General features: G+C 42.3%; 1 protein-coding gene across 2 annotated transcripts in view; it reads right to left on the bottom strand.

The window, feature by feature from the left end:
- Nucleotides 1–13,619, bottom strand: part of NBAS (NBAS subunit of NRZ tethering complex) — a 477,499-nt gene that overhangs the window by 175,159 nt on the left and 288,721 nt on the right. For both annotated transcript variants that reach the window (XM_075201412.1, XM_075201413.1), the window contains exon 41: nucleotides 1,905–2,134. In XM_075201412.1, the coding sequence (XP_075057513.1) occupies nucleotides 1,905–2,134 (230 nt within the window). The remainder of the gene's footprint in view (nucleotides 1–1,904; nucleotides 2,135–13,619) is intronic.

The following is a 13,619-nucleotide window of genomic DNA, read 5'->3' as shown; positions in this document are numbered from 1 at the left end:
CCAGACCCATCCTCCTGTCAGTCTCACTGCACAGACCCCAGACCCATCCTCCTGTCAGTCTCACTGCACAGACCCCAGACCCATCCTCCTGTCAGTCTCACTGCACAGGCCCCACACCTATTCCTCTGTCAATTATACTGCACAGACCCCAGACCATCCTCCATCAATTACACTGCACAGACTCCAGACCCATTCCTCTGACAATCACACTGAACGAAACCCCAGACCCATCCTCCTGCCAGTCACACTGCACAGACCCATCCTCCTGCCAGTCATACTGCACAGACCCATCCTCCTGCCAGTCATACTGCACAGACCCATCCTCCTGCCAGTCACACTGCACAGACCCATCCTCCTGCCAGTCACACTGCACAGACCCATCCTCCTGACAGTCACACTGCACAGACCCCAGACCATCCTCCATCAATCACACTGCACAAACTCCAGACCCATTCCTCTGACAGTCACACTGCACAGACCCCAGGACCCATTCCCCTGACAATCACACTGAACAAAACCCCAGACCCATCCTCCTGCCAGTCACACTGCACAGACCCATCCTCCTGCCAATCACACTGCACAGACCCATCCTCCTGCGTCACACTGCACAGAACCATCCTCCTGCCAGTCACACTGCACAGAACCATCCTCCTGCCAGTCACACTGCATAGACCCATCCTCCTGCCAGTGCCATTGCACAAACCCATCCTCCTGCTAGTCACACTGCACAGATCACAGACCCATCCTCCTGCCAGTCACACTGCACAGATCACAGGCCCATCCTCCTGCCAGTCACACTGCACAGATCATAGGCCCACTCTCTTGCCAGTCACACTGCACAGATCACAGACCCATCCTCCTGCCAGTCACACTGCACAGATCATAGGCCCATCCTCCTGCCAGTCACACTGCACAGAGTCAATCACAGTGCACAGACACCTCTGGCAGTATGTAAATAGATTTTTTGAAACAACTCCCACGTATATTACTGTTGGAGAGAGGTTGGTTTCAGTATGAAAAAAAAAAAATTCTGGATCCACCTGAGCACAGCAAAGCTATACTGTGTACAGATGGACATCCATGATAAGAGAATAACATATCAATTCAGAGAACACTATGCAGTATATATTATACAGTGCCTTAGTTAAGTAATTTTCACTAACATTGGCTTATTCCACAAAATAACTGCCTCCACTGTGTTTAGGCGACAGGTCGACCTAAACAGATTCTGGCTAGGATTATAATCACCTGTATTTTATCTTTTGCTTTGATCTCCTTCTAAAACCTCATTATTTTTGTATGTTTTACTTTCACCACAATAAGATGACAGTGTGTGTGGGAAGTACAATCTTTATGATTGTGATTAGTCGTTCAGTTTATATCCTCCTTCTATAGCATCACAAAGACCCAGCAGCAACCTGTAAGATTACCATAGTCCTAGGAAAAATGGCGCAATAGAGCAGCACCTCTGTGGGCCCGGTGAACGGCACTCTGGGTAGACTGATTTTACACACTACCTGGGAGCGCTTCTTTAGTCAAACAATAATTCTAGATCCATTTCTAAGTTTCTGTTTCTGATGTATGTTTAATAATGTGTCCACTTATGATTGGTGAAATTGAATACAGTGTGTTTTTGGAGAGGTGATACAAGTTTAAAGAGAATGAACTCAGTGGTTAAGTGCACCAACATTATAAATGGCACTGAGAGATTTGCTGAAGCCCTCAGTCTCTATGTTGGGTCCAAATGACCATGATAGACACATTGACCGCAAAATGTTCTTGCTTATTTGTGGCTAGTAGAGGGAATGCATATGTGGTTGTCGTACATTACATTCTCTGGGCTTTTTATAAGCGAGGTTTCTGCAAGACCTTGCACAGTGTATAACACAACATATAATACTCACTCCGCAAGTCCTAGTATAGTCTCAGTTTTGTACTGGCTGTCTGTGGCAAACCTCTGCACGTCCACTCCTTTGCCGAGACCCTGCAGGATCTGCACCTGTGTAAAGTCCACCAGCCGCTCATTGTAATAGTGTAATTGTTCAATCAAGGGGACCAGCTCAATAGGCCAGTTGGCATTGGCGTAATCAGAAACGTAGTTTGTAACCATCTTGATTAGCATATTTGGATCAGCCTAGAAAAAAGCAAAATACATTTTGTAAACAACAAATCCAATAATCAATAGAAATGACATAGCAAACATAACCAAAGTAAGGACCAGCAAATAAACAAACACAACCAAAATGTAAAAACCAGCTTAGAGAATAAACAAACACCACCTAAAGTAAGGAACAGCAAATAAACAAACACTACTTAAGAAAAATGTGGCTGGATCATGTAGAAATAACTGATTGTAGAATTTATTTGAATTAGTGGCACAGGCGCCTCTGTATATCATTGCAAATGTACTGATTTTTGGTATTAGAAATGTATTGATATCTGATGCAATAGGTATATGCTCGATGAAATGTGCTTCTGCAAGTGTCTGAAGAAAAGATCTCATGCGAAGTAGGCCTTTTGATGTATGAGTGTCCAACACATCCTTTAGCCTGAACGAACAGGAAGGGAAAATTAGACTTGCTGTTAGGTTTCCTATCTCTCTAAGACAGGATGCAAGTAATTTAGAAAACCACAGATCGGTATGAATTTTGTTAAGTATAAATTGCATTTAAAATCCAAGTTTAGAGAACATATGACATCCTGATGCTAATCTTTGAATGTAATATCTCAGACATTTTGGTGCCTGGTCAGAAAAGGGGCTGGTTTACCCCCTGCTGACACAAGAGTCAGAAATTGTATAAAAAGAGCACTGTTTGTATTATTCCATCTGAAATTTCTGGAGACCACTAGTACCTCAAACTAGTGTGTAACTGTTCTTCTAAGGAATACTTGAGCTAATAAAACATCACTGCTTCAAGATCCTGCTTTGATGCTTGATTGCTGTAATTCCTGTGACCTACAGATTTGACCACTCTAATCCGTTATCCGTCTGTTTTGAGGTTGGGACCCAGCATCTAGTACCTGCGTTTTGTCTGCTACCCTGCAGCTCTGGCCAGTGTGGTAGGCCAGGGAAAACCATCCACATCAACCCTGATCTAAGGGGGTGTACTAGCAACAAGATTTACCCAGAAGGAAGCAGTTCTAGGTGCCATTGAAGGAGCTTAGTGGTGAGAGCAGAGCCTCTACTACTGTGTTTAGAGGGGGTACAATTGAGATAAAGGAAAGGGACAGTAACAAGGCGAGCTCAGCCGGTCCCCAGCACCAAGACAGGGTGGCATAGGAGGTCCATCCTGTCACAGAAAGGTTTCCCAAATCCAGTCCTCGGAGCCCCCTAACAGTGCAGGTTCTTTAGGTCAGTGTTTCTCAAACCCAGTCTTCAGGACCACTAAAACTGCATGTTTTTCAGATGACAAGGGAAATAACTCTGCCACCTGTGGATCTGTTACAATGTGTCAGTCAGTATTGAATACACCTGTGCTAAAGCAAAGAGATATGGAAAACCTGCACTGTTAGGGGGCCATGACGTAAGGCAAGGATCAACATAGAGCATGAACAAACTCCAAATAAGGAAAGGACCAGCAGGCATATAAACAACTTCTACTGGCAAGAACAACCCAAACTACTGGAATGTGTAGATATACCCTGAACAAGACCCATCAACTTGCTTCACACCAATCTTTGTGCACATTTGTTCCAGGATAGGATATATACAGTTGTATCATTAAAGGCAAAGCACCATTCATCACAAACCTGCTACAATAAATACATTGAACTGAATTGATTAAACAGTGATAGGGTGTACCAAAAGGTTATGACAGCAATCAAATATTTTCAAAAGTTCCATTTCTACAAGAACTATAAGAGTTAAACTCGGATTTATTGCTGGGGCTTTTTAGCACATCTGTGCCCATGTAGAACATTATGAAACAAGCCCAAATGTATTGTAATCCTACATGCAGGACACTTTCGGAAATAAATAACCTTGATGCTTCTGTACAAGCACAAAGACATACGACAATGGCACGAAGCTTCGTACATTCCATCATTCCATTAATAAAGAACATCAAAGTCTATTGTTGGAATTTCCAAGAAAAAAAAAACAACATATATGTTGTGAATACAAAACAAATATATCAAATCAATAATATACATAGAAGTATACAAATGAAAGATGTTATTGTCAGTATGATAAATATAAAACATTAAATAACAATACACACTATTTCTTACTACATCTACATTTATATTTGTTTTAGGGTGTGGAAAGAAGAACAAATAAATTTAGAGAAAACTTTACTATCTAGAGTGTAGTAATTACAGCACATTGTGTACAATATAGCTATATACCAGACAGGGATTGTGTTTAATTATCCACCAAATGTTATGTAATTATGTCTGAGTGATTCACATGGCTTTAATCTCCAATGTCTGTGACATCAGTGTTCTGCATTAGGAGTCATCGCTGTTTGTAGCCAGGGAGGATGCACTGACTGTGCTTATTAGCCTTAATCCCGAAGATGAAGCCACATGTTCTATCATTGTATTACTTGGAAACATTTTAGAGCTCTGAAGCATGTAAACGTGATTTAAGATTTCTGACCGCTGCTAAAGGATTAAACATATTTGCTGTCTTGTTAAAGAGCACAGACTTAAGTGATGCACTATGTACAAGGACAAGTGGCAGTGATGAGAAATAGTAAACTCTAACAGCTGAACACAGATGGACATATCTGGCTCTTCTCGTGCGATTAACCAGTGGTTTCCTGGCATATTATTGTAAGATTCACTACAATCAATAGCTATCCTCACTAATCCTTAAAGAAAAATGAGTTCACCAAAAAAAAAGCTCTACTTACTTTTGCTTCTGTAACACCCAGATTTGGCAGGTGACAGTGATCCTTTCTCATAACGATTAAGACAGGCATAGGTGTTGTTGATGACCTTCTCCCGGGAACTTCCCACCCATGTAAATGTGAAAGGGATTCCACAACACCACTGTTAGTTTAAAAATGGACCCCAGGGAGCATCGGAGCACTAGATTATTGGATCTTTTGTTGTCACCCACTGGATCTGGGCAAAACTGTACATAAAGTAGCTTTTATTATTTATTTTATTTCATCGTACTTACAATCCTGCGAAAACTGCATTCTCAAATTAAGATTAGTGAAATTGGGATTTATGTTAGAAATGTTGATACGTGTTGGAGGAGCACCCCCTCAATAAGTGTCCTATAATTTGCTCTTTGACTCTGATAGTGAGAACAGAACCTTGTGCGATCACAAGCTCTCTACTAAGATTCTCAAAATAAATGTTTGTTCCTAAAGAAACAATTCACTGCCATTTGATATTTGAATGTTTGGGACTCCACGTTACGGAGGATACAACGTGCTTAATAAAATAGCGTAAACTTTACGTTCCTTAACTGCAGCTATTAATTTGCGCATCTTGAAAGATTCTGTTTTGCTTTTAGAGGAAACACTTCTATTGAGGTCCATATTTGATTTGGAGAAATTTGTCGTCCCCACTCCTGTTAATATTAACAGTTCATTGTCAATTTAGGTGACTGTATGTGCTTTTATAATTAAATGTATATTATATTTATCACAGGCATGTGCTTTTTAAATTTTATTTTTAAATGTCATTATCAACCTATATTAAGAGCAGTCCTAAATTAGTCACAGTAATTTTGTGTTTGCCGATATAGTTTGTGCAAGAGTCATTAGGATTTTTTTCAGTTGATTTTTGGTATTATTCTCAGCAGAATCACACGATAGGGCAGCACGGTAGCTTAGTGGTTAGCACTTCTGCCTCACAGCACTGTGTCATGAGTTCAATTCCCGACCGTGGCCTTATCTGTGTGGAGCTTGTATGTTCTCCCCGTGTTTTTGCGTGGGTTTCCTCCAGGTGCTCCGGTTTCCTCCCACAATCCAAAAACATACTGGTAGGTTAATTGGCTGCTGTTAAATCTACACTATTCTCTGTCTGTCTGTGTATGTTAGGAAATATTAGACTGTAAGCTCCAATGGGGCAGGGACTGATGTGGGCGGGTCTCTGTACAGCGCTGCGGAATTAGTGGCGCTATATAAATAAATGATGATGATAGCCCTCATCCGCTGAACCACTTAAGCAATGTGCACCTGATTCTCTACATGTGTACATGTCCCCCAAACACCAAGACACAGGGAATGATACACTCTGCAGCTGCTCACACCATGACCGTGCCCTCGGTTCCACTAATCTTTAAACTTTTTTTGCATGATCATCTTTTTTTAACCCCTTTAAGAAATAAGTGCAGCCATCAAAAAAATGCCATTTGTCCCAAAATACAATGAATCAAAATATTTTCTCCAAAATAACATTCTGGTTGAAATTAAAAACCATTTCGTAGAGACGTGGATCTGCTTTCCTAATGCTTGCCTGTAACAACCGTAAGCTGAAGCCTTTCTTGCCTTGTATCAGACCGTAAGAAGCCATAACACCTCACAGCAAGAAATCCTGTACACAAACACTCATCGGGATTAAGTCAGTGCTTAGGGAGACTGAGGAGCTAAATGGAGATATGAACAGGCAGGCTCTGCGATTACCCCCAAATCTTTAAATGACACACCACGAAATCTGAACATTCAAGTTATGAGCAACCTGTTAAGAGTATAATCAGAAAACATTCACTGGGAAATGCCAGTCATACTAAAAAGAATACTTATCTTTTCAGGCTGACACAAGCGTTTAAAAGCAATTGGTTAAAGTTTAGGTATTGAGTGACAGCTTACAGAATGCACTTTCCCTGGTGTAAACGGAAAGCTTGTCTATTAAAAGTTTCAGATTGTTGCACACTTCCCTCTTGTTCCCAGCAGGGCATTGTTCTATGCATTCATGGGGACACAAAAGGTTACCACACTGTTTCTACATACTTCAAATAACAATGCTTCATCTCTCTTGTGTTGAATGTGCATATCAGAGAAAGGCTTTCAAACAAAGAAAACACAAGCAAACAAATGGAGCTTACTTATGCTACACCAGTTGGGGATTGTATTGCCTGTAGTGGAAGTAAAAATTACATTTCTATCATTATGCTTAGAAGTGTACAGCATGTGCTTTAGTTCTCCTATTTTATTTATTGCAGCTCGGAGTGCACGGCAGTCAGAGATAAAAAGGTTTTTAAAAATGGACAAAAGGGAAAACACAATGAATTCCATTATAATTACATACATATCAATTATATATATACCGTATTTGCCGGCGTATAAGACGACTTTTTTTGCCCTGAAAAACATGCCTCCAAGTGTGGGGGTCGTCTTATACGCCGGGTGAACTTCAGTTGGGATAGACATAGCTGCCATAGTGGCCTTCCGATACTCGCCCGGTGCCCATAGTGGCCTCCCGATGCCCGCCCACCTCATTCTACATACCATCCAGTAACGCGCGGTATCCAGTGCGGCCGCGGCGGGTCATCAGCGTGGCTGCGGCGAGCATCAGCAGCGATACAGGGGTGTCAGCCTTTTCGGCGTGACCGGCCCGTTCTGCTCAGCGGGAAGCAGCGGCGCTCCGGCCCGCCCCTTGTCTACGCAGAGCTCGCACATGCGGACTTGCGCACTAGTGCCAATTACAGGGAGATGCAGGGACTGGCCGGAGGCGCTGCGGTCACGTTGTGGCCGTACAATGGTGACAATGACAGGTACTGTAATGGCACGAATACTAATACTAATGGCGCTCATGTGAAACCGGTAACAATAAATGCACACAGGGGTATACTTTTATACATTTTACAACTTTCTCCTCGCCCCCTCCCCCCTTCTTATGCATACCTTGATAAATACTCCCTATCCAAATCTCTTATCAGGTCATAATATACAGTATGTCACTTGGTATTAATATATGGTACGGTACTATAATACTGGTACTATCCATAATATGGATTCAAGGGCGGACCAGACTGCTGCTAGTGACATGGAGACAGGGAGGGCAGACAGGGAGCAGGGACCAATCCAATCAGGCTTTGTATACAGCCAACAGCCAACCACAGTACTGCACCATTGTACAGTACAATACAGCATAGAAAATGTCCAGCAGTCAAACCCCTATCAACCCTATCATGGCACCAGCAAAAAGAAAGAAATATGATGCAAGTTTTAAACTTAAAGTTGTAAACTTTGCCATGGAACATAATAATTGTGCTGCTGCAAGACAATATGGAGTAACAGAAAAGAGGGTTCGGTCTTATACGGCGAGTATATAACAAACTCTATATTTTGAGTGGAAGTGTTGGGGGTCGTCTTATACGCCGGCAAATATATATAGTAAACATTTCAAACTGGTAGGTATTAGGTTATTTTAGGAATTTGTCAATCCCAGTGACACGATGCAAGCAGGGCCTGGCATGTGTTTAGGGGCTAGTCACCCCGGCTGGGTCTAAAGCAGTAACAGTCAGAAGACTGATCCGCAAACCTTCATAAACTTGTGGCTGTAGCGGTTAGGTTACCCCTTCCTCCAGGCAGCAGAGGCACGGGGGAAAGGGAGAGCACCAGGGCCCGGCCTGATGTGGATACACGCCCTTTGGTGGCTTTAGAAGGGGCTCAAAGGAGTTGCTGTAATTAAATTCCTATTAGCGGCCCTGCCAGGCACCATCAGTTATTAGAAACCAGGAACGGTTTGGGATCCAGGCTGTTCCAATTATTTCACATTTTGGTGCCCCCGAGATGAAGGTCTTTTCCAGTGAACTGACGAGATGAATATTGGTGGAGTTTACACTGTGTGCTCGTGGGGGGTACATATTATGACATTTGTAGACAACTTCTCATCAATAATGTGGTCCATTGCACCATTCCTTTTGCAATGCAGTGCTGTATTTTTCAATGTTCAACTCCAACACGTACACGCCCAGGAAGGCTCCAACACATAAACGCCCATAAATGTTGCCGTTAGCAATCTAGTTGGTCTCATATATTTCTATATCCATCCATCTACTCTCCCACAAAATGGGCGGATAGTGGATATATTCTAGAATCTAAGACGACTACATGTCTGACAGCTGGTTCTTAACTCACTATATCTTGTATACATGAACAGTTGATTAAACTAGCAAGTTTGTCATCCTACATTATTCATTACATAGACACAGATACTAGTACTATTTATATGTAAATTACATTTTTGCAAAATATAATAAGTTTCTGACAGCTCTTTTATTGTATCCATCTCCCATCCATCACATCCTGAAGAATACCTTTCTGGCAAGCTATCGATATTGTTAGTCTTCTTCTATTTAACATTTCATTTTATCTCCAGTCTCTATTCTCCCAGGTGTGTTAGAGAAGTTATTATCCCTTGTGCATGTGTATTGTCTATGGAAACTTTTATAAGCAGCACCCATTTCACACAGCTGGCTATCCAGCAGCTGAAGAGCACAGGCTGGTCTCTGCTGGATGCTGAATACATTATGTAGGTGGTGAGCAACAGGCGACGAGCCTTCATCTGACGCCCCCAGTTGCTGCTGCCAATAGGACTTTATCTCTGCTTTATAACAATGCAAAGCACAACACAGAATGGAAGCAGCCGCTAACGCATTATCTGACATTTCTGCAGAATGGCAGGGCGGTCACACAGCACACTATAGAAGGGTGTAAGAGGCCCGCACGCTGCAACCGCTGCCAGAGGCCTGCGCGCTGCATACGCTGCCAGAGGCCGGCGCGCTGCAAACGCTGCCAGAGGCCGGCGCGCTGCAAACGCTGCCAGAGGCCTGCGCGCTGCATACGCTGCCAGAGGCCCGCGCGCTGCATACGCTGCCAGAGGCCCGCGCGCTGCATACGCTGCCAGAGGCCCGCGCGCTGCATACGCTGCCAGAGGCCCGCGCGCTGCATACACTGCCAGAGGCCCGCGCGCTGCAACCGCTGCCAGAGGCCCGCGCGCTGCATACGCTGCCAGAGGCCCGCGCGCTGCATACGCTGCCAGAGGCCCGCGCGCTGCAAACGCTGCCAGTGGCCCGCGCGCTGCAAACGCTGCCAGTGGCCCGCGCGCTGCAAACGCTGCCAGTGGCCCGCGCGCTGCAAACGCTGCCAGTGGCCCGCGCGCTGCAAACGCTGCCAGTGGCCCGCGCGCTGCAAACGCTTGGGGGGGGGGGTCTGACTGCATGTGGAGGCAAGACAAGAACAAACCCAATTGGATTCAATGAATAAATTAGAAGCTGACCAACACTTTAAAGGGCACAAAGAAACATTTCAGTAACGTTTGTGACCCTTGGATTACCTTATAACTTTCCAAGATCGTTTTGATTCTTACCTATTGTCTATTTACACATCAACACTGGTTTATCCCCAACATGGTAACACCATTCCCCATGGATAATATTTTGCATCTAATATTGTGTTCCCCATCTTCTCTCTCTATTTCTAATGTTTCATTGTTTCATGCCCAATGTACACCTGACCTCCCCAGTCTCATCTAACCTCCCCCCTGCTTTCAGTTTCTATGTTTCTGGGTTTTCAGAAACTACACATCCCTACTTATTGACATGTTGGAAGTCATGTATGAATTTAGTGTGGATGTTATGTGACATGTACGGGTAACATCACGTGACTCTAACGTGTCTGACTTGCATCTATTAAAAATAAGACGATGATTGACTACTTCTTCCATGTCACCGTAATAAAAAACCTCACCCCCCCCCCCCTGGTGGAATATTATTCATCTCCTTTATAAAATACCAACCTATGCTCTTATGATTATTAGTTATATCCCCCTTACACAAAGGATACATTAGCAGGCTCAATAATATACAGACTGAACCGACACACACACTAGTGGTCAAGTCAGTTGGCTCAATCTCTTAACAAGTGGGTCTGTGATCAATCTGATCACAAAGGCCGATCTGTTTGGGGTTGGTCCAAACAAGGGCCAATGTCTGGCCAGTTTTCTATAAAAAAAAAAAAAAGAAAACAAACAAAAATCACCACTGAGTTGCAAAGAAACAATGAAAGTTGCAAAGAAACAATGAAAGCTGCAAAGGCTTCTTCTTAAACATTCTTGCAATACCCTAAGTAATCTGGGAATTCAGTAAGAAGAGGGCTCAGCCCAATCTAGACTGTCTGCACAACAGGTGTCTGTCTTATTGGCAGCTACAGGTAAAGATTTGCAGATATGCAGAAAAGCAAGAGGAAAAAAACTGCATCTACAGAAAAATCTACAGTGTGGAAAGATAAGAGAAGCAGGAAATAAATAAAGTAACAGAGGAAAAAGTGAGAGAAGCAGGACATGAATAAAATAAGGAAACGTGTGGAAGTCTTCTATGTACTTTCCCTAACTTTGCAGAGCCAAGAAGTCCTAGGAATTTGCATACAGGTATAGTCTAATGAAATATACTGAACATGTCTGCAACTGGAATAGTAAAATATAAAAAACAAACAAACCTACTACTTCTATCATTGCAGGTTCTACGCATGAGGCATATTCAATTAGCCGCACATGTTTTCAGGTACTACGATAGCTCAACATCGCAGATCTCTCGTTGCGCTCTTATGGGGACGCAGAGAAATCTGCAATGTTACAACGCCGCAGAGTGCTTCCAGCAGCACTCCGCAACTAACTGAACATGCCGCTATGATTTTTAGCAGCCGAAGCAAAGCCAATCAAGGGACATACACAGGCTGTAGTTTTAAATCAATACAACATTGTAAAAATAGTGCCTGTAAAAACATGTGATGTAAAACCGAACTACCATGTTTCATTACTGTGGATATGTAGGACTTCCTTCCCGCTTTAACTCGTCACCATCAAAGCTTCCTCTAAAAAAAATTTCCAAACACCTCTCATCTCCCATATTGTTCCATCCTACAAACATCAACTTCGGTATCTCATCTGTCTACCTCTTCTAAATGCTCTAAAGTGCCTTCGCCAAACCTGAATCAACCATGACTTCTAAAAAGTAATGTTAACTTCTTAGCCTAATTCAAGTCCCGTATATACCAAATAATAGAACTCAATTTTCTGCCCTACCTATAGTCCATCCAATGTGAACACTGCTTCTTTCTCAAAAACATCATCCTACCTATATTCTCTAGAGTGCCTAATACCACAGCAAGTTCATCAGAAGAAAAAGGCGCAGTATACCCCACTGGAGGAGAAATTATGGGGAGCGGCGAACTTTGACATGAAATAGCCAGGAAATCATACACATTCCATACGTCATTCTATAGTATAAATGCACAGACTTTACTTTTCAGGTCTGAAAAATCAGATGATCAATTCACACATTTAATTTTTAAGTTGGTCACAAAAATGCAATTTGGTCACTCTTGATCTTTAAAAGATGGTTGTGTTTTATACTTTATACGTTTGTTTTATTTACTGTTTTATTATCTTACTAATGTATGTGTAGGCTTATTATCACTGGGTCACTTATTACAAAGTGAAAAGAATAAATGACAGGGACCAATATATACAACTTGGAAATAAACACAGTGATTGTCATAAGCGTTAGTCGCTGGCCTGAGGAGATTCTATTATTTGAATAATATAAACACAAAATAACCAGATTTCTGTGATTTGTATGAAATTATTTCTGGATTTCTAGAAAAGATTTTCTTTATTCTAAAGTCTATCCACCGAAATGGTTAATAGAACTATTTGCCTAATCAAATTATATTCTCATTTTACAAATCAGGTAGACTACAAGCGATATTGTTTTGTGCAGCTCTGTGATCACTCTTCGCCCTAGTTTTATAACACCACCTATTAACAAGTCTTCAGTCATCAACAGTAGGACAATTAATATTAAAGGGTAACTACACTCAAAAATTACATAAAAAATATTTTGCTAACTTAAAATAATTTCGCTGGGTCCCACAACTCCTGATAATTTAAATAGGAAGTCTGTCCGTAATCAACCACCATCATTTTTCAGTGGAGTTACACTTTTAGAATTCTTACAGTAAAAAAGGGCTACAAAAGAGAAAAGAATGGCTGTTATCAGACGAATAAATAGCCATTTAATGTCATAAAATAGAGAAGGATACCCTATATCATTAAATAGAGGAGGATACCCTAATGGTTTCACTGTAAGAAGAAGAATTGGCTTAAAAGTACTACACAAGGATGAGGCAGACACTTTGTGTCCCAATATTCATGACAGCAACCTGGGTCTCTGGTTGTGAAGAACCTCCATGTGGTCACTGGTTCCTAGTGAATTGACAGGTTGTATTCTCATGAATAAAGGTTCATTAGAGACACAGGCAGCGCTACCATATAACCAATGTAAGTGTTTGCCTCCTGGACCGCTATATGGTCCAAGAGGCTCCCAGGAGCCACTACTTACTGCACCAATCACTGACTTCTGCCTCTGTCTGACTCGGATGCCGATTTACTCATTTAACATAGATGTGACTGGATGAGTCAATTTGTGGAATGTTCAGTAAAACGCGTTGGATCCACGAGTGTGTTGGAGAGAACCCTACAGAGGTTTTCTTGCTTCCAAAAAAACCCCCAAAAAAACCCCCTAGAGCTGCCCAAGAACACAACATTTCTGTCTCCAATGTGTGTATATGTGACAATGGCACCTTTCTTTTGGAGAAAGTGGAAGAAATGACCAGTGCGCCCTAAAACAGACTCCCCCCCACACTGTATTTATG

This window comes from Mixophyes fleayi, chromosome 3 (assembly GCF_038048845.1).
Source record: "Mixophyes fleayi isolate aMixFle1 chromosome 3, aMixFle1.hap1, whole genome shotgun sequence".
NCBI classification, from domain to species: domain Eukaryota; kingdom Metazoa; phylum Chordata; class Amphibia; order Anura; family Limnodynastidae; genus Mixophyes; species Mixophyes fleayi.
This window is presented reverse-complemented; position numbering and strand designations above follow the sequence as displayed.